The sequence below is a fragment of the Salvelinus sp. IW2-2015 genome, linkage group LG20, assembly GCF_002910315.2.
Source record: "Salvelinus sp. IW2-2015 linkage group LG20, ASM291031v2, whole genome shotgun sequence".
In the NCBI taxonomy this organism is placed as follows: Eukaryota; Metazoa; Chordata; class Actinopteri; order Salmoniformes; family Salmonidae; genus Salvelinus; species Salvelinus sp. IW2-2015.
The window spans coordinates 42,052,509-42,075,387 of record NC_036860.1 but is presented as its reverse complement, the minus strand read 5'-3'; the positions used below and the strand labels follow the sequence as shown (position 1 = coordinate 42,075,387).

Genomic DNA, 22,879 nt, shown 5'->3' with positions numbered 1-22,879 from the left:
AATCCAAACAAAAGCCTATTTATATGCCAGATAATGCTTTTGAACAACACTTCCGGTGTTGGCGGGAAATACCAGGTTACCCGGAAAAGTGATTTATTCTCGGAATGTAACATTTGTAAAATACCTGGAAAATATTAAAACCTAGTGTGTGTGTGTGTGGAGGGGTATGTATAGACGTCAGTAGTGGCAGAGATGAGCTGTGAGTCAAACCTTAGTGGCTACAGAGAGCAGTGACATTATCAACCGTAAACACAACTGGTTCTGACAGTTAAAGTCCTCACATTACCCTCTTTTTCTCTCCCCCTTTTCTCTTTTTTCCCCCTAATTACTGCAGGCCAGCTCTGTGCTGCAGCTCTTTTTGCAGGGAATCCTCCATCTCAAGGCCAGTCAGTGCCTGTGTAACTGTGTTCCTGTGCATGGTTGCAGACGCAGCAACTTGGACCCTGGCTCTTCCCCCTGACGCACACAAGGGGGAAGAGCATAGGCAAGCCCAACCCCACAGCTCTTCCCCCTGACACACACACACAGGTGGAAGAGGAGAGGCGAGCCCAAACCCACAGCTCTCTGTGTGGGACTCAGTGATGGAGAAAACAACCACTGTAGGACCTGCTAAGCCGGCATCCCTATTACCAAGGCATTATGCTTTTCGGCTATTTCAATTAATTCCAACTAATGAGCAATCAAACCACACATGACGACTGTGCCCTCGCATTCCAACTCCAGCAAGCTAGGCTCCATCTTCAGCAGACAAAGGGAAGCAAATTAATACACCCATCAAACGTTCCACTGACAGGAGGAGAGGATTAGGCCTAAATATTTCCACTGCCATTCATTTACCTTAGACCTAGTCAAGTGGAGGCTGTTCCCCAGCCAACCAGACAGACAGTGGCCTATTATTATACCCGTCTACTACAGAGTTTCTCCTATAATCTTTTTCAGCAGCAGAGGCAGAGTTAGCGGGGGCGGGGCATACATCCTGCAGAGTTAGCAGGGGGCGGGGCATACATCTACATGACAAAATATATATATATATACACACACATTTATATATTTTTGCAGTGGCGTTGATTTAAATGCATATAGGGTACACACTGTACAGTATCCCCAGCCTGACAGTGTCTCTATGCCATTATCATACAAACTACAGCCAGTGTCTCTACTCACTGCTCTATAGAAGCCCTAGCCAGTGTCTATCTGTGTGCTCTAAGCTCCAGCAATGAATTTCTGACAGAGTGCGTCTCAGATCAGTTTCCCCCTCCTCCACTCAATAATGCATGTGGTCTGTGGCCTGGCTGGAACATTATTCATCAGTAAGATGGATGCTGTTATCCTGCTGTAATGCCTTCACAGTGGGAGGGTGTGGTTGTGTGGTGTGTGTGTGTGTGTGTGTGGTGTGTGTGTGTGTGTGTGTGTTTGGAGGGGGGGGGGGATCTCTCTCTGGATCACCTGTGAAACTCTACATCTTTGATTATTTATAACGACGGACACCTCCTTGCTTAGATGGAGTCCTCTGACAACAGCGACGACAGCGTCTCACCTCCAGTTTGTTTATCATCTATCCACCTCCCTGTGCTGCTTACCATTGAAAACATGATTGGATATGAAAGAGGGTGGGATTATTAATGATTGTCTTATTGAGTCTTAGATGTGGTGGTGGGGGGTATTATTTTGGGTGCTGCTGTATGTATTCTAGACCCAGCCTTCTCCTCCTCTGGTGTCCCGAGAGGCACTGTATAATGTATGGAAAGCAGAGCAGTATTGAACCAGTGGTGGTATAGTAATGAGGGACACAAGGCTGGTTTCAGTGGAGCACATCAATAGTTACAACACTAGGATTACAACTAGATTCATCTAGCTGAATGGATTATAATGTAGTGTGCACTACAAGTTGTTACATACAAAAGAGGGTGTGTAAAATAATCAACACGTGGTGATGCGAGTTCTCTTTACACTGGAAAATGCTATGAGTGTCAGGAAAAAAATGAAAATAAAACCAAGCCATATCTGTTATTTCTGTCTTTCCACGAATGTGGTGATAGAGGAAGATGGTAAAGAGGAGGGTGGGAGAGGTAGAGGGGTGGTATCTGTACCTGTCCTTTCCTGTTGACCCCGATGATCCCAGCGGTGGCTTCGTGTGGGGCCGTGACAAAGATGGTCTCCCCGCTGATCCTGTTCATGTAGATGCAGGTGCCAGTCTCCAGGTCGTACAGGTGGATGTAGCCATATTTGGTGATGAGGAACACCACGTCCTGCTTGGTGCTTATCTGAGAGGAAAAAGTCAGATTAAAAAACAAAAAAATTATAGAGAAGCAAAATGTGTAAAGTGTAACATATGTAAAAGCAGAGTATTCTAAGGTCGTACAAAATAATCCCTTCAAGGGCAGTACAGGTGTCTTTCATTCATTCATTTATTAAATTTTATTCATTCATGAAAATAAAAGTCAAAGTATTAGAGCTCTACTCTTCCAGTGCTAATACATTCCTGTGCTAATCATTAGCCCCCTCCCCTACTACAGTGCCTTCAGAAAGTATTCACACCACTCAACCTATCCTAATTTGTTGTGTTAAAACCTGAATTTATAAAACTGATTAAACTCAGGTTTGTTTGTCACTGGCCTAAACACAATAACCCATAATGTGGAATTATATTTTTTGACATTTTTACAAATTAATTAACAATGAAAAGCTGAAATGTCTTGTATTCAACCCCCTTGTTATAGCAAGCCTAAATAAGTTCAGGAGTAAAAATGTGCTTAACAAGTCACATAATAAGTTGCATTGGCTCTGTATGCAATAATAGTGTTGAACATGATTTTTGAATGACTACCTCATCTCTGTTCCCGACACATACAGATACTTGTACTGTCACGCAGTTGAGCAGTAAATTTCAGACACAGATCCAACCACAAAGACCAGAAAGGTATTCCAATGCCTCGCAAAGGGTACCAATGGGGGAAAAATTATAATATCCCTTTAAGCATGGTTTATTTATTCATCACACTTTGGATGGTCTATCAATATACCCAGTCACTACAAAGTTACAGGCGTCCTTCCTAACTCAGTTGCCGGAGAGGAAGGAAACCACTCAGAGATATCACCATGAGGCCAAAGGTGACTTTCAAACAGAGTTTAATGGTTGTGATGAGAACTGAGGCTGGATCAACAACATTGTACTTACACCACAATACTAACCTAATTGACAGAGTGGGGGGAAAAAGGAAGCCTGTACAGAATAAAAATATTCCAAAACAGGCATTCTGTTTGCAACAAGGCACTAAAGTAATCCAGCTAAAAATGTGGCAAAGCAATACACTTTTTGTCCTGAATACAAAGTATTGGATTTTCCCCAAACATAACACATTACTGAGTACCACTCTCCATATTTTCAAGCATAGTGGTGGCTGCATCATATTACGGGTATGCTTGTATTCGTTAAGGACGGGTGAGTTTCACAATAAAAAATGGAATGGAGCTAGGCACAGGCAAAATCCTAGAGGAAAACCTGGTTGACAGTTTTCCAACAGACACTGGGAGACGAATTCACCTTTCAGTAGGATAATAACCTACAACGCATGCCATATTTTGTTTACCAAGAAGACCGTGAATGTTCCTGAGTGGCCGAGTGACAGTTTTGACTTAAATCTGCTTGAAAATCTATGGCAAGTCCTGAAATTGGTTCTCTAGCAATGATCAACAAACAATTTGACAGAGCTGGAAGAATTTTGAAAATAATAAATACCGTAATTTACGGACTATTAAGCGCACCTGAATATAAGCCGCACCCACTGAATTTTTAAATAATATGTATTTTGTACATAAATAAGCCGCACATGTCTATAAGCCGCAGGTGCCTACCGGTACATTGCGTTTTTTTATGCCCAGTTGTTTTCAGCGTGACGGATGATTCGCCTTTCCTGTTGACAGTCCGAGTGAGAGGCAGGTCAAACGTCAGAGGAACCTCATCCATATTTATGATGTCGTGCGGGCGGATGGAATGCTCCGCTATCTTTGCATCAGTGAATTTGCATCAGTGAATTTGCATCAGCTCCCTCCCTCCCTCCCGTAGTCGGGAGGGAGCTGCTGACACAGACTCGTCCGTACACTGATGGACAGGCCTTTACGTCTCATAAATCTTAGACACCACGATGGTCCACCTCTAAAATCCTCAAACTTCATTGCGGTGGCGATTGTTTTGGCTTTCAGTCGGATCTGCACAGTTGAAACACCTCGGCCGTCTGCTCTCTGTGTGTTGACCCAGTCTTCAAGCTCATTTTCTAGTTCGGGCCATCTGCTTTTCTTCCCTCTGAAAGCTTTTGTTGTCTTTTTGCACTGAGTCAGTTCCCCACGCTGCTGTTTCGAACGTCTTATCATCGACTCATTAAGGCCAAGCTCCCGTGCAGCAGCTCTATTTCCTTTTCCAACAGCCAGATCGATCGCCTTCAAATTGAAAGCTGCATCATATGCATTTCTCCGTGTCTTTGCCATGATGAGGGTGACAAAATGACTACCGTAATCAGAATGATGGGAAGTTTGAGCGCGCTCGATTTACGTCACATTATGTGACGTTGCTCAGTTTTTTGGCGGCATGAATCTTGTGAAAAAAATCCATAAATTAGCCGCGTCATTGTATAAGCCGCGAGGTTCAAAGCGTGGGAAAAAGTAGCGGCTTATAGTCCGGAAATTACGGTAGTTAAATAATGTATAATCTAGGTGTGGAAAGCTCTTTGAGACTTACCCATTACGACTCACAGCTGTAATCCCTGCCAAAAGTGATTCTAACATGTATTGAATACTTAGGCAAATTCAATTTCTGTACAGCAATAAATTAACATTTTCTAAAAATAAATCACTTTCATTATGGAGTATTGTGTGTAGATGGGTGAGAAACAAATAAATGCAATACATTTTGAATTCAGGCTGTAACAACAAAATGTGGACTTAGTCCAGGGGTGTGAATACTTTCTCTGAAGACACTATGTGCTGTGCTACAATGCCAGGGTGTCCTTGGTCAACAGTGGCTATCAGTGTTAAGTACAGTCCACAGCTACCTACTAGGCTTCCCTTGGCTAACACTAATACCCTTCTCACATTACTTTGCCGACACGAACAATACTACTTTTTTCACATTAGCCTTTCCAGCATGCGTGGTTATGATGGATCCATAACCACGCCAGTGCAGTACAGCTTGTCTTAGGGTGATAAGTATAGTACATTGCTATTATGTACCTGCATGGCCACAGGGAAGTCATTCTGAGCCTCTGGAGGGAAGAACACGTCCACTGCTTTCTTTGGAAAAGGCTGGTTCCCTGTGGGTGGGGTGCCCACCTCAATGATGTGCAACTACAATAGAGAGGAACCATTAGAGAACAACGTAATTTACAGTCATCTACAATGACGTGCTTAGCCAGCGGGCAAAACTGGCTGCAATGACATCAACACAACTAGAATTCAACCTGTTAGTTGTAATCTGGTTATTTCAACCAGCTTTGCCAGCTGAGTATTGTCAAGAGAAAATGAAAAATATCTCCACCAACCAACCCCAATATCGCCCCCTAACCTCAGTGCCCAGGTCCTTTGGCCTACCTTTCCTCCGGCCTGTCCTCTCACAGCAAAGCAGAACAGTGTGGACTCCTCTGTGTTGCCCTCCATTTTGAACTGGGCGAAGCCCGCAGCGTGGCCCTCGATGGGCTGTGACACCTTCCTGTCCACAGAGTACAACTGCATGGCACCCACCACACGGTTTTGCTGCAACAGAGAAAACACGTGCTCTTTATGTTCATTACAGGGTAATGGCATTCTCTGCTACAGCGATTAGTTGAGTTTGATAGTGCATAGCTAGGTGTGTGTGATTAGATATATTCACTGTCATTGAGTTAATGTGTGTTTGCGTGCGTGTCTAAGACAGTAACCTGTGCGGAGATGCCGATGAGCAGCAGCCACTTCTGCTTGGCATCAGTGCGGTAGTTGATGATTTGACAGCCCGCCAGGCTGGAGTGCCGGTCAAAGACTTTGATTGGCTGGGAGTCCCCCTCCATGCTCCAATGGTAGACGGCATTGTCAGTCACAAGTGCCACTGTGTTGAGGGAGATCCACTTCCAGAAGGTGACGTCGTCGGTCATGGTGTGGGCCTTCATCTTGCTCTTCATCTCAATGTTAAAGATCTGAAGGGTTTTGGCGGCTGAGAGGGGCAGAGGGAGCAGAGAGAGGCATCGCATGGGAGAACACGTTATGGCTACTGAGAAGTCAGCAAACACACACACAGGTCAGAGTGCCACAAACACACACGTCGGACTGAGGGAAAGGTAAAGTAAACACCAAATTTCACTTGAGTAATGAGAGTCAAGCTCGAAATGGTAGTTATGGCCCAAAGAGAGCATCAGGCAAGAAGGACATCATGACACAGCAGTCAGAGAGGTATGTTGACCGTGTGGTTGGGGACTTACTGTAAAAGGACACCCTTATAAAAGTCAATGAAAAGAGGTTTTCAATATTAAGCCTGTACCATTGTATGTTATTAGCTTTGTTTATATACACTGAGAAAACAAAACATTAAGAACACCTGCTCTTTCCATGACAGACTGACCAGGTGAATCCAGATGAAAGCTATGATCCCTTATTGATGTCACTTGTTAAATCCACTTCAATCAGTGTAGATGAAGGGGAGGAGGCAGGTTAAAGAAGGATTTTTAAGCCTAGAGACAATAGAGACATGGATTGTGGATGTGTGCCATCCAGAAGGTGAATGGGCAAGACAAAATATTTAAGTGCCTTGGAACGGGGTATGGTAGTAGGTGCCAGGCACAACGATTTCTCTCAAGAACTGCAACGCTGCTGGGTTTCCTGTGTGTATCAAGGACATCCAGCCAATTTGACACAACTGTGGGAAGCATTGGAGTCAACATGTGCCAGCATCCCTGTGGAATGCTTTCGACACCTTGTAGAGTCCATGCCCTGACGAATTGAGGCCGTTCTAAGGGCAAACGGTGCAGGGGAGGGGGGGGTCAACTCAATATTAGAAAGGTGTCCCTAATGTTTGGTATACTCAGTGTATCAATGATGGATAGGTTAGAAAAGTTTACTTACCTATGTTTTGTTTGATTAGTTTTGGGTGAAGTTAAAGGTTTATTAAGAAGCATTAATTATTGTATTCCCTGTTCATTTTACCGAAAGCAAATTGTAAATCACAAAGCAATTCATTTCCAAAAGCTGCTAAATAATTACTTGCTGTGTTATCAGTTTTTGATACCAAAGCCATGGCTTCATAATCATAAACATCACACAGACTAGTTTGCAGTGCACCAATTACAGCATCGGTAGCCCCATTTAAAAGTGTGAACAAAATTAACAAAGTGAGTTTTGATTAGACCAGATTAAGCAATTGGAGGTGCACGTGAGAATCTGCATGGTGCATGTTGTGTATTCTGCTTCTCCCATCCCCCAGGGTCACTAAACCATCACATGAATGATTTAGCACGGTGGTAAAGAGGGAGAGCAGATTAGGGAAGAGGAAGAAGAGAAGGTAGATAGCTATGCTACTATGCTAGAAGACCACGGCCCTGCGTTTCCCACAACATAGTAATACAACCTGTAATTCCGTCCTACAGTACAACACAAATGATTGGGAATGAGATGCCAAATAATGGCAAAAGTAATGCCTGCTAATCCAGTATAATCTCACAACTGCTTTCTGCTTCAAATGAGAGTGCCATTTTATAGCATATGCGTGTTTTTACCATCTTAGGTGCTGGGAGTCCCTTTTCTCACATTTGCCACTCAACTTGTGTCCTTTGGTCATATGTTTGTGAATGAAGAGCGGGCTCCAAAACTAAATTGCAGGTTAAGACAAGATTTCAGGTAACAGTAATACTAATTGTTGACTATAGCTACTCCTGAAATCAGTATATAGGCCTATTGGCTGTAGCCACAGACTAATAATGAGTCCCTCCTCCAAACATTGTGTATTCACACAACCATCCTACTCTCAACGGTATAAATTATTTAAAAAACTACAAGTGGACAACTGGCCCTTCGGTACTGTGCTATTTCAGAAATATTAGTCATTCACTCACTAGCTAGAAAATTTGCCTTTCAGATATATTACTGGTTGCTGAAACCAGGCAGTCAGGGAAAACGCAGGGTCACGATACAAAGAAGGAGAGACGGGAAGCTAGGAGGACACACCGAGCACTACGATCACATAGATGGGGTCTGTGTCGGTCTGAATGGAATCCCAGGAAATATTTCCAATCTAGGTTTGTTTAAGTGGTTTGGGCCTGTGTAAATGACATTAGGATTGGCAGTAGGGATGGGGGTGGAGAGGGGCAGTGTTGGACCCACAGGGAGGAGCATGACTCTTATTAAATCTACTGGTTTAAACCAATCAAAGGATATTTTACTCTAACGACCAATCAATTGGKGGCTAATCTGATTATTCAGCCCTCTGGGACATTGTAACTCGTCAAAGGGCCCTATTCATCATCTCCATACTCCTTCTGGCCTGAAATGTACACTTGCTATATCCATACCATCATCTGATAGGATATAATACCAGAGGAAGACTCACTGGACATGCTACATCTAAATCTGAGCAGAGCTACCATCAGAATACAAAACACTGATTCAAATCACCATCATCACCCAGGCCCCGTTCACTGCCTCTAACAGAGGGAGGAGCAAGGATCTACAGTGATCGTTAGCTAGCTATGAGGGAATTCTAAATCTCTCAATAAAATAAACAGATTACATCATGAGTAACCTAGCTCACGTCTACTTACTGCTTTACCCACAACTTATGTGGTCTCGTTTCAGGGTAATACATAACCTAAACTCTTACACAGCTCTTATGACAAAGGTAGTGAACCCTATTGAAACCCAAGGGTTTGGGCAACATTAGATTCAAACACAGGAACTGGGGAGGGAAATGAAATGGCAAGCAACAAATGTGTCAACCCACAATATTTCTACCCCAAACAGATACTAAATCATTGGTACATCTAAGAAACAATATTGATGTAATGCCAACATTCAAGCTAGAAGGTTGTGAAAGATAAATCCTGTTTAGATTGGCCTAATAGTTAGATAATAACTAAAACATAGGTGCATCAAATATAGCATGTATGAAAAAATGTGTATGGATTTTGGTCATGTAAAAATAAATATCCTGATTCCATAATAAAAGTCCTGTCGCTGTATTTTGACAATGATGTACATCTGTGTGCATAGACAGGGTTTGGAATAGAGTAAAAGGGGACTGGAACAGTGGGAGTCAGTCAAGCCGGATGATAACATGGTGATGATATGTCTAATATGAAAAGAGAGACTAGAGTGATTGAGTGTGTGCAAGTGTTTCTAGTGACCATAGTGTGGACTTGAACTAAGTCTTAAGTATGTTTTTTGAATGCGGATTTAAAAAACAGGATTTAAAACTTCCACAACTCTGTTGTACTGAAATTTTAACTCACCGTCTGCATACACATAAGAAAGCAGTAAAAAAAAAAAAAAAAAGAACAAACAGAGAAACAAAAACAAAACATAACATAACAAAACAGACAAAGCAATTATGGCTGCTGAACAAGACTTACACTAATGTTGGGTCATAGGTCAGTAAGACTAATGTCTGGGCCAATCAAATAATCTTTACAAAACTAAATTAGAAATAGCTGTATGTATGTGGACATAAACAGATGTTTACTTCAACACTGAATGGACATTGGATGTTGACAGAAATCTGCTGGCTACATAACAAACATGTCAAAACTGAATCATGAAGGCAGGTCCATTAAGGGTTAAATGTGGCTGTACTGCATCAATAAAAACATCAACACAAGTGTACAAAACGGTAGGTACATCAGATAACTTGACAAATCCTATTGTTTCCCAGGGATTTTATCCTGGTTGAATGAAGGCTTAATAAAATTCAGACTGTCAGTTGACTGGCTTACCTTTAAGTGCGATGACTTTGGAAGCAGGGTTCATGATGGCGCTGTCTGCAGAGATAGGCCTGCGGATGGGCGTGTTGGGGTCGGCCATGTCTATGATCACTACCTGCGCTTGCTCGCCCACCTTCTCTCGGATACAGATGAACTTATCAGACTCCATCGTCAGGGTGCTGAACCCGATGTTGGCCGGGTTGATCCCTAAGTTTTGGAGCTGGGGGGGAGGGGGAGACAACATTAGGAGCTTTTCAGCTATCAATTACCTGAGTAGTAGGAAGAGCAACATAAAACTACCAGCTGGAATGACAGGGATACCTTGAGTGTGTGCATGTGTACACTGTGCATTCAGAAAGTATTCAGACCCCTTCACTTCTTCCACATTTTGTTACGTTACAGCCTTATTTTAAAATGGATTAAATAATTTAAAAAATCCTCATTAATCTGCACACAAAACACCATAATGACAAAGCAAAAACAGGTTTAGAAGTTTTGGCAAATGTATTAAAAATAAAAAACAGAAATACCTTGTTTACATAAGTATTCAGACCCTTTGCTCTGAGTTCAAAATTGAGCTCAGGTGCATCCTGTTTCCATTGATCATCCTTGAGATGTTTCTACAACTTGTGGTAAATTCAATTGACTGGACATGATTTGAAAAGGCACACACCTATCTATATAAAAAGGTCCCACAGTTGACAGTACATATCAATTGGAAAAACCAAGCCATGAGGTTGAAGGAATTGGCTGTAGAGCTCTGAGACAGGATTGGTCATTATAGGGTATTGTGCATAGATATACTCAAATGTATTAATCTAGGGCTGTAAAGTAACGCAATGTAGAAAAATTCAAGGTGTCAATACTTTCCGAACGTTTGCTATAATAATGAGCCAATCAATAGCAAGAAAGCCTCACACAGGCACACTGCTTTTCTACAAACATCAACATTTTCATCGGACTCCACTGTCAATTTGTGCAAGGCTGACTGGCTATGAAGTGGGAAGAGAACATGGGGAAGGGGCATATTCAGACAGAAGACTATTCAGAAATACTTTGAAGACAATCGTCAAAGGGTCTTCACTCTTCCACATGTTGCAACTTAGTTCACTTGATGGTAATAAGCTTGACAACCACACGACCTGTAGATACTGTTATCTGCAGTAGCAGCACATGGGATGAATGAATGGCCTTGGTGGCTAAACAAGTGTTATGCCAGGGATTTAACATCAGGTCAGCAGCACACAGTACTTAAAAAGGGGTGTGGTGGTGGTGCTGTTGTGACTGGTGATGTCATTGAGCCTGACACCGAGCAGCACCCCAACAGAGAAACGATCAGAACAGAGCAGAGCTGCATGGTCTCTTGGACTGGGGACTAGAGTAGGGAAGGRGGAGGGTGATCTTTACCAACATTTCATTTGGCAGCATTTCACCACTAAGTAACTCTGTTGCAAAACATCTGGGCCCTTATTCAATGTGGACTCCAAAGTCCGGTTCACAATCTCATACTACATTTGGCTCAGCTCATAGTAATGGTCTGACAACACCAATTAGAACTCCAACGTGTAATCATGTGCTGTACATTTTAGGTGTGCCAGCCAAACATGTCTGATGATGACGAGGCATTGTGATGCCAACACACCCCTTCCTGGGGCTCTTTGAAAAGCTGGTCCAGATAGCTCCTGCAGAGGAACATAGGTGCTCTCAAGGGCAAGTATAGCTTGAGTTGAGTAACAAGTCCTGCTCTGATCTGTTGTTGAACTCACTGCTGACAACATGGCATACAGAGACTGTCAGCCTGCATGAGGAGGAAAACAAGGAGTCAACCCGTGTTCCAATAACAAAGACCTACGGGAGGCCAGATCAACAACATTACACCAGCTGCCTCGCAGGCACCACTCTGTCACCCTGTGTCTGCCAGGCATAACACCTACACAACATACTCACACTGACTCATAGAAACCCTGACACAGCAACAACCGGCCATCTGCAGGGTAGCAGCGGGTGATGTGGCATACCGTGCCCATGGGCCTATCTAGCATTGATCTATCACTATTCACTGTCACATATGGTGACCCTTTATTTCTGAGGACAAGTTGAGCATGTCTGTCTCACCTTGTTTTACTTTCTCACCTTATACTACTTGTGCAGTAATGTGATATTGAACTGGGGCTGCAAGGCATATGTGTCAGTTTATCATTCTGACAGTGTAGTAGTTGTCTACAACCTGCAGGTATATGTCTAGGTTGAGGCTCATTGATTCTGAGGGCCACGGAGATCCTTCTCCCTCCAGGGCTATTAGATGGAGGATTCTCCCTCTGCCCCTATCTATCTATCCATCCATCTATCCATCTAGCTGCTCAGACTTGAAATGCAGCCAAAACCAACTTTGCTTTGAGATCCTGAGTGGTGCAGCGGTCTAAGGCACTGCATCAGTGCTAGAGGCTTCACTACAAACCCGGGTTCGATCCTGGGCTGTATCACAACCGGCTGTGATCCGGAGTCCCGTCCAATTGGCCCAGCGTCATACGGGTTAGGGGAGGGTTTGGCCGGTATTGTAAATAAGAATGTTCTTTACTGACTTGCCCAGTTAAATAAAAGGTTAAAGAAATAAAACATAACAGACACTGAGGGGAGTCGAATTTAAACTGAAGGAGAAAAACAGGGAGCTCTCCATCAAGACACACAGAAACACACAGGGCTGGAGGTGCCACCTCAGCGCCTGCAGCGGGTATGGTAACTGACAGGAATAGAATCTGTCAGAGAGAGGGTCAGGGGGAGGCGTTATGTAATTGTTACACATCTCTGATTCAGAACTGTTCTGTACACAGCTGTTTGGCACAACCCCCCATGGCTCACTACAACTATTCAAAGACATTTCATTTTTCACATAATATCAGATGACAGCTTCATTCTTTTCTTAAAATAAATCTTTATTATGCAACAAAAGATCAAACATATAATTTAGGAATGTAAGCAAATGATTTTATGCCTCCCCACAACGCAAATGGGAGACCAGTAATTCCAGGTATTTTACCACTGGAATTCCCCTAGCTAATGCCCTGGAGTGTACACAAAGCACAAACATGGAGACCTAGCCTACTCAAATCAAAACCAGTAGCCAGGTTTAAGGGTTAATGGTAAAAATACATTCTAATTTTAGATTTAAAACATCTTGATTGGATTAGTGTTGCCTACTGAACAAAAATATGTAGCCGCAGCCTGACAATCTGAAACAATTCAAACATGCTCTCTTGCTGCACACAGGTAAAAAGTTAATTTGTTGTTGAAATATCCAGGTAACACAGATACCGGTTTTGACTGAATCAGGCCTGAGGGTATAGCAAATAAAAGAAAGCACATGGACCTTTATCAATGGTAAGTCCCCCTCCACAACCACACCAGGCAGGTACCGAATTCTTTCACTCATGTGTAGCCTCAGTTCTTCCTTTTCAATTACCCATCTACCCTACACACAAAAATAGATATGACTTCATGGACAAAGTCCCTTGATGAAGACAAAAGTCATGGAAGTAGACTCAAAAGTTGTGTAAAAGCAGAGAGGAAGACAGAGGCCCAACTTGGTGGAAAATCTCCCTCCAGCATGAAGCGTTTTTTCATTGTTTCACCTATGCCCTCCAAGGCCCACCCATGGCTGCTCCCCTGCCCAGTCATGTGAAATCCATAGATTAGAACCTAATGAATTTATTTAAAATCGACTGAATTCCTTCTATCCTTCAATTTTTGTCCTGTATATATTGTAAGTCAAATCGCAACATTTTTCATCCCCGTGCCAACAAGATGAAAAATCTGTCAATGTGCCCTTGAGCAAGGCAATTTACCCTAATTGCTCCAGGTCGCCTTCGATAATGTCAGACTCTGGCAGTGACCCCACACAGAGAGTGTCTAAAGGGTAGTTGGGATATGCAAAACATACATTTCCAATTCATACATGCATATTATACAATCATGTACATTTGTGAAATAGGACAAATGAGCACCCACCTAATTATTATTAATGGACACTGATGCCTTGTAGGACAAAACCCTGGAGAATTACACCAATGAGCTTCAAAAAGACCAGCGCAGAACATCCTACAAAAATATACTAAACTCCCATGGCTGAGAAATCAAAGGGAATATATGTACGCTCGATATTTGAAATGCTGAAGCCCTAGACATGATGCCACATCTTTATAGTGTCTTGCTTATGTGCCAAAGAGTTTGGGGGAGTCAAACATGTCACTGATGCTGTTGAAATTGGACAACTGATCACGCATCGTGAGTATAGGGTTATCCTATCCTCCGGTCCTAACATCAGTCATTCCACAACGGTCTAGACAGATTTACATCTGCTCCCTCTATTCTAAGGAAAAGCTTTTCATTCAACATAAAAAACACCATAAAACAGTAAAATGGAGCCCAGCAGACAGGACCACAGTGCACTCGCCATCTCCTCTACACAATGAATGTGTTACACCGACCGGACCCAAATAACTCAGCTCAGACAGACGTTACATTAGCGCTGACAAGGCGCCGCCGATGGAGAAGGGTGACATCTTATGAGCTCCAACCCAACTTTGCTATATAGTGACTTTTATCGTGTTGACTTTTCTTTTTTCTTACTGCCAAGCACTTCTGGACATCAGAACAACAGTTACTGACCTCGATTTCCACTTCAAATATGACTTAGGGCAACTCAGACTCAGCTGTTCCACTGTTCGTGCCAGACCCTATTCCTTTGTTCCACGGGCTACCAAAACGCTGCAGGCGTAGACGAGGTTGAGTCCTGGTGAAATTGAGGCGAAAAGAAAACCCTCCGTTCTATTGGCAGACGTCCAGTCACTCGAAAATGAAATGGATGAGCTTTGTTTTAGGGTCTCCTTTTAGAGACTTGAAAAGCTGCAATATTATGCATCTTACTGAAACGTGACTGGATGAAGCTATGCACGTAGTACTCGTGGATTCTCCATGCAGCAGCAGGCTCGGACAGCGGCTTCGGGAAAGTCTTAAGGGAGTGTGTTTTTTCATAAATAACAACAATGGCTATCATCCGATAGCATTGAGGAGTTTACCACAACAGTCACAGGCTTCAAGTGTGAAGGCAATCTCAAGCTTTTGCTCACCTGCTATAGAATACCTCATGGTAAGCTACAGACCGTTTTAGCTACCAAGAGAGTTCTCATCCATAATTATCACAGCTGTCTACATCCCTCAAGCCAACACCAATCTGGCACTCAACTGTATGGATCCATAAACATACAAACTGTTCACCCAGAGGCAGAGCTTCTGGAGGGCGGAGACTAACGCAGGGAGATTTAAGACTGTCCTACCAACATGTCTCCGCCACTAGGGGCGCTAAAACTACAGACCACTTTTATCCTACCCACAGAAACGCATACAAGACCCTCCCTCGTCCTCCCTTTGGCAAGTCTGACCATGCCGCCATTTAAGACTATTGTGCTAGTACAGACTGGGATATATTCAGGGATTCATCCGATAGCATTGAGGAGTTCACCACAACAGTCACAGGCTTCATCAATAAGTATATAGACGATGTCTACCACTTACAAGGAACGGAACGCTGACATGGACGCATACAAGAAATCCGGCTACGGCCTCCGACAAGACTTCAAACATGCCAAAAACTATATAGGAAGAAGGTGGAATCCTATTACACCAGCTCTGATGCTCTATACATTCTACCAGTGCTCCCGCACATTGGCTAACCGGGCTATCTGAAATGTGTTCTGCCACCCACCCACCACCCCCTCTTTTACGCTACTGTTACTCTCTGTTCATCATATATACATAGTCACTTGAACCATATCTACATGTACATACTACCTCAATCAGCCTGACTAACCAGTGTCTGTATGTAGCCTCGCTACTTTTATAGCCTCGCTACTATATATAGCCTCGCTACTGTTATTTTTCACTGTCTTTCTACTGTTGTTTTATTTCTTTACTTACCCATTGTTCACCTAATACCTTTTTTGCACTATTGGTTAGAGCCTGTAAGTAAGCATTTCACTGTAAGGTCTACTACACCTGTTGTATTCGGCGCACGTCACAAATAAACTTTGATTTGATTCATATGTATCAGGGCTTGCAGACTATAATGGATTACAAAGGGAAACCCAATGATGCAGAACTCCCAAACGAGCTAAATGCCTTTTATGCTCACGTTGAGGAATATAACACTGTGCCTTGAGTGAAAGACCCTGTTTTTCCAGATGACTGTGTGATCGCGCTCTCCGTGGCCGACATGAGCAAAACTTTTAAACAGTCCAGACGGAATACAAGGGTCTGTTCTCAAAGCATGTGCAGACCAGCTGGCAAGTGTCTTCATACATTTTCAAATCCGTCCTTGTCCCAGTCTGTAATCCCAAAATGTTTCAAGCCGGCCACTACTCTCCCTGTTCTCAAGAGCACCAAGGTAACCTGCCTAAATKACTATCGCCCTGTATCGCTCACATCTGTAATTATGAAGTGCTGGACATGACACACAACACCATTATCCTAGACCCAACCCAATTTGCATACCACCCCAACAGATCCACAGATTACCTCATCTCAATTGCACTTTGCACTGTCCTCTCTCACCTGGACAAGAGGGGAAATACCTACGTGAGAATGCTGTTCATAGACTATAGAATGCGTTCAACACCATACTCCCCGCCAAACTCATCACCAATCTTGGGACCCTGAGACTGAACCCCTCCCTGTGCAACTGGATTCTGGACTTCCTGACGGGCAGGCCCCAGGTTGAGGGTAGGCAACAACACCTTCGCCACGCTCCCTGCCATCCAGGACACCTTCTCCAAACAGGTAGGTTGCCCACGATAGCTGTCAGGCCCGCAATCTGGAGGCCACGCACTGCAAGCCTGTGTATGTGACCGAGACTGCCAAATATCAGCACCACCAGCTTGCACCTACACCAGAGGCTGTCCAAGCATTCCCAAATGGGCTGGTACTTAACTTCTTATGGCTGCAGGGACAGTATTGAGTAGCTTGGATGAAAGGTGCCCAGAGTAAACTGCCTGCTCCTCAGTCCCAGTTGATAATAGGCATTTTATTAGTCTATTTGGATAGAAAACACGGACGTTTCTAAAACTGTTTGAATGATGTCTTTGAGTATAACAGAACTCATATGGCAGGCAAAAACCTGAGAAAAAATCCAACCAAGAAGTGGGAAATCTGAGGTTTGTAGGTTTTCAACTCATCGCCTATCGAATACACAGTGGGATATGGGTCATTTTGCACTTCCTACGGCTTCCACTAGATGTCAGTCTTTAGAACCTTGTCTGATGCTTCTACTGTGAAGTGGGGCCGAAGGARAGGGGGTTGAGTAAGGTCTATCATGAGCTGAACATGCGCGTTCATGAGAGAGCGAGCTCTGTTCTATCGCATTCCTGAAGACAAAGGAATTCTCCGGTTGGAACATTATTGAAGATTTGTTAAAAACATCCTAAAGATTGATTCAATACATCGTTTGACATGGTTTCTACTGATTGTTACGGCACTTTGACATTTCGTCTGCTTTTAGTGAACGCGCTTTGTGACTTTGGATTTGTTTACCAAACGCGCTAACAAAAGTAGCTATTTGGGCATAAATGATGGACATTACCGAACAAATCAAACATTTGAGGAACTGGGATTCCTGGGAGTGCATTCTGATGAAGATCAAAGGTAAGTGAATATTTATAATTTTATTTGACTTCTGCTGACTGCACAATATGGCGGGTACCTGTATGGCTCGATTGGGCTCTGAGCGCCGACCTCGGATTATTGCATGGTTTTTGCTTTTTCCGTAAAGCTTTTTTGAAATCTGACACAGCGGTTGCATTAAGGAGAAGTGGATCTAAAATTCCATGTATAACACTTGATCTTTGATCAATGTTTATTATGAGTATTTCTGTAAATTGATGTGGCTCTCTGCAAAATCACCAGATGTTTTTGGAACTACTGAACATAACGCGGCAATGTATACTGAGATTTATTGATATAATTTTAATTATGAGATTTCTGTTGTTTGAATTTGGCGCCCTGCACTCTCTCTGGCTGTTGTCATATCGATCCCGTTAACGGGATTGCAACCCTAAGAAGTTTTAAGCAGCTACTCGGCAAAGGCCTACTCCACGTAGCCGTCAAATGAGCAGCTCCCCCTGGCCTCCACCACAACAACAATATCTGGCAGACAGGAAAGGGCAGACAGGAAAACACATCAAACCAGCTTTCCCTTAATCAATGTTTTTGCATGTGAGCTGTTGGTGAGATCACTTCTCACTTCGCTGGCTATCAGGTCAACAAGGCAGTCATGTCTAGCAATGTACAAATCCTTGTATGAACAGTAGCCATTCGCAACATGGGCAATGGACTCCATTACATTTGACTCAGGTAAAACACAAAATGGGTCATGGTTTGCAGGGTACCAGAGAGATTGTTTTATTGGTAGAACCTGCAGCCTCGCCTTAACAGTAAAGGTGAGAATGTCCTCGCCAATGGCAGCATTCTGGTACATGGAATGGTAGAAAGAGTGGTCAGCTCAGTTCAGAGCAGCGAGTTTCCCCTGCAGCCTCAGGCCAGTGTTGCAGTAGCTGCATCCATCTGATACCAAGGAGTGTTGTCCTGGATGTAGGATGGGATGCTCCATCATGGGTGACAGAAGCGTCCACAACACCGATCTGCCACAACTGTTTGAGGCAGTCACTGGCTCAGTTTCCGGTCCGTGTCCACTTGAGCGCCACTCCACTCGCACAGGTCGTTGCAGTCACACACACAATTTGCCGCTGCTACTGTGTTCTTTATTTTACTCATTCATCTTGATGCCTAGTCACTTCACCCTGCCTTTATGTACATATCTACCTCAAATACCTCAGCACATTGACTTGGTAATTGTACTCCCTGTATATCGCTCCATGCTTGTGTATTTTATGCCTCGTGTTACTATTGTATAATACAGTTAACTCTGCGTCATTGGAAGCATCTCACGGTAAAGTCAATACCAGTTGTATTAGGCACATGTGACATAACATTTGATTTGAGCAAAATGTTTGTCTGTCTACACTGATTGTCCATGACCAGGCAAACATGAGTGCAAGCTGGGCAGGCACTAACATAGCCCACCCCACATTGTCATGCATGACATCACTGAGGAGGCATTTGGGTAAAACCAGAACAAAACACCATTGTACACACACCAACCTGGTGGCTGGAAAATCACTCATTTAATCATGAGGCTGTGTCCTCTCCTCACACAGACCTGCTGTTGGGTTACCTACCCCTTGGCACAAGCTGGATTGGCGGGTTTTGGCACATTTCCGGCGAATCACTGCATTAAATATGGACATGTACGCCAACACAGCAGGGAAGCRCACGCCACGAGACTTGACACAGAAGAGCGATAAAAGAAAGGAGTGTAAATCAAGGATGTAACGGAAGTGAGTAAAGAGCAGGAAAGAGAGTTGAAAGACAACGAAAGATGGATGATATGAGAGAGCGAGCGAGCGAGCCAAAGAGTTAGGGTCACGGCTGACGCCACAGTGCGACATGCTTATTTATCCGGCGGGTGTCCTTGTCCAAGTTCACTTCGCCACGGCAGCATAATGAGAGCGAGAGAGGGGAAACAGAGAGAAGAGCGAGAGAGATTGGGGGAAACAAAGGGAGGGGGATGAAAAAGAGGGAACATGATTGAGTGATGCTCCCAGCCAGGTTATTGACTCTGTCTACTTCTTCCCACAGCACAGCACCCGCAGACTGCCACAAGGCAACAGTAAGTCACTCCTCACCCACCATCAAACCTCTCCTCATCCATTACCACCACAAACCTGTCTCTCCCAATCCACTGTCACAATGACATGAAAGCCCCTAACTAGATCTTAAAAAGGCACTACAGTGGAGCATGCTCTGCATACTTCTGTTATGTAAGACTGGGAAGCCGACAAGAAATGTAGACTGACACACATCCGTATGCAGCTCGATCATTTATTAATAAGGGCTGAGCCGAGCAGCTCCTGGTTCCAGATGCATTGGCGTGGCTGGATCAAATGGATATCCACTACAGCCTCACTGGCAGACAGTGGAATAGCAGTAGTGCACTGTGTGGAACAGAGCTTAACATTAGCAGCAGACTCCATAGAGAAAGTCAAACTCATAAGGGGTTTTCAGTTAGTGACAGTTTGTAAAAAAAAAAAAAATATGTAATCGGTTTACAAGAAATCTGCAAGTTCAGTTGACATTGTTGGTGTTATCATTGGCAACTTCCGCTTCAGCTCTCTAGAAGCTGCAGTAGCGCTACACTGTGGCCACGACTGCAGCTGCGGCCCTCTTCTCTCAGCAGGAATCAGTGACCTTAAACTGAAAATAAATGCCTTTCACAAAGCTGGAGCCTAGCGGCGACGAATGAGCATCCAAGTCATATGCAACTACACTCTTTTTTTTTTTTTTTTTACACCTTTATTTAACTAGGCAAGTCAGTTAAGAACACGTTCTTATTTTCAATGACGGCCTAGGAACAGTGGGTTAACTGCCTTGTTCAGGGGCAGAACGACAGATTTTTACCTTGTCAGCTCAGGGATTTAATCTTGCAACTTTACACTTAACTAGTCCAACGCTCTAACCACCTGCCTCTCATTGCACTCGACGAGGAGCCTACCTGTTACGCGAATGCAGAAAGAAGCCAAGGTAAGTTGCTAGCTAGCATTAAACTTCTTATAAAAAAACAATCATAATCACTAGTTATAACTACACATGGTTGATGATACACATGGTTGATATTACTAGTTTATCTAGCGTGTCCTGCGTTGCATATAATCGATGCGGTGCGCATTTGCGGAAAAAGGACTGTCGTTGCTCCAACATGTACCTAACCATAAACATCAATGCCTTTCTTAAAATCAATACACAGAAGTATATATTTTTAAACCTGCATATTTAGCTAAAWGAAATCCAGGTTAGCAGGCAATATTAACCAGGTGAAATTGTGTCACTTAATAATAATAAACATTTTGTTTTCGAAATGATAGTTTCCGGATTCGACCATATTAATGACCAAAGGCTCGTATTTCTGTGTGTTATTATGTTATAATTAAGTCTATGATTTGATATAGCAGTCTGACTGAGCGATGGTAGGCAGCAGCAGGCTCGTAAGCATTCATTCAAACAGCACTTTTGTGCGTTTTGCCAGCAGCTCTTCGCAATGCTTCAAGCATTGCGCTGTTTATGACTTCAAGCCTATCAACTCCTGAGATTAGGCTTGTGTAACCGATGTGAAATGGCTAGCTAGTTAGCGGGGTGCGCGTTAATAGCGTTTCAAACGTCACTCGCTATGAGACTTGGAGTAGTTGTTCCCCTTGCTCTGCATGGGTAACGCTGCTTTGAGGGTGGCTGTTGTCGATGTGTTCCTGGTTCAAACCCCGGTAGGAGCGAGGAGAGGGACGGAAGCTATACTGTTACACTGGCAATACTAAAGTGCCTATAAGAACATCCAATAGTCAAAGGTATATGAAATACGAATCGTATAGAGAGAAATAGTTCTATAATTCCTATAATAACTACAACCTAAAACTTCTTACCTGGGAATATTGAAGACTCATGTTAAAAGGAACCACCGGCTTTCATATGTTCTCATGTTCTGAGCAAGGAACTTAAACGTTAGCTTTCTTACATGGCACATATTGCACTTTTACTTTCTTCTCCAACACTTTGTTTTTGCATTATTTATTTGAGGCTAAATAGATTTTATTGATGTATTATATTAAGTTAAAATAAGTGTTCATTCAGTATTGTTGTAATTGTCATTATTACAATATATATAAAAAATCTATTTTTTTTATTACATTTTATTTATTATTGTTTTATTTAAAAATCAGCATCGGCCTTTTTTGGTCCTCCAATAATCGGTATCGGCGTTGAAAAATCATAATCGGTCGACCTAGTTACGACCACTAGGCTAAACCGCAAATCAGACACTTTCCCCAACCCCATGTTAAATCAAGCTTTATTTATACTGCACATTTCAGATTGCAACGCAATGTGCTTTACAGGGGAAAAAATAAAAAAATAAAAGCTGAAATATTTTCTACAGAACATACATAATAAAAAGAAAAAAAGAATGACAACTAAAAAGCAACCTAAGGAAAAGCAAAGATAAAAATGTGTTTTAAGATCTCTTAAATATGTTCAGTTTCAGCCCCCCTCAGGTACTCTGGCTATTCTAGATGCTGGGGGCATAATAACTAAAGGCTGCCTTTCCCTGCCTCATGGTCCTAGGCTTTGGGATAGTGAAAAGGCCAGTGCATAACTTAAAAGCATGTCTGACATGTATTGGTCTGCACAATCATAGATTGATTTAAAAACAGAAAGAAGAATCTTAAATCTTTTTAAAAAACAGGCAGCAGAGACCTTAAAACCGGTGTAATGTACAGCATTCTGTATGTTTTGAAGTTGACCAACGGCTTTAAGCTATCTCATAACAAGAGGAAGCCCCTGCCCCATKAATTAATCTGCTAATTTAACCCGAGGTTAGCGTTTCCTCTTTTCCTTCGAGGGAACACGGGCACCTTGCTCAGCACAAAAGCCCCCCGCGTTCTGTGGGAGTTAAAGGAAGGTCAAGGGTAGGATGTGCTGAGGCTTGCACAGGCTGCAGCCCCAACCTGCTCTAGAACTCCACAACAGGAAGCAGGAACCCATTGTCCCATGGACTGAAACAACAGGCTGGATCTGTCTCCACGGCGACCATGTGACCACGTGACATTTGACCAGCACCAACCCAGGGGTGAGGAAGAAGGGTGCCCTGGCCTGATGGATATAAGGGGGGAAAAGGAAGAGGAACGCAGAGTGGAATCCAGCCACTGGTCAAGCCAGTTCTGCTGACTAAGGGTTGGTTTCCGGGTAGTTTATTTTCCTTTTTGTGAAATGCTTTGCTGCTTTATTGTACAGTCGGGTGG

The 22,879-nt window shown here is 43.2% G+C and overlaps 1 protein-coding gene across 1 annotated transcript in view; it reads right to left on the bottom strand.

Moving 5' to 3' along the window:
- Positions 1 to 22,879, bottom strand: part of cltca (clathrin, heavy chain a (Hc)) — a 71,208-nt gene that overhangs the window by 40,552 nt on the left and 7,777 nt on the right. The window contains exons 2-6 of the mRNA XM_024012202.2: positions 9,942 to 10,149; positions 5,910 to 6,178; positions 5,584 to 5,745; positions 5,227 to 5,340; positions 2,091 to 2,264 (exon numbers count right to left, since the gene is read on the bottom strand). Coding sequence (XP_023867970.1) covers positions 2,091 to 2,264; positions 5,227 to 5,340; positions 5,584 to 5,745; positions 5,910 to 6,178; positions 9,942 to 10,149 — 927 coding nt within the window. The remainder of the gene's footprint in view (positions 1 to 2,090; positions 2,265 to 5,226; positions 5,341 to 5,583; positions 5,746 to 5,909; positions 6,179 to 9,941; positions 10,150 to 22,879) is intronic.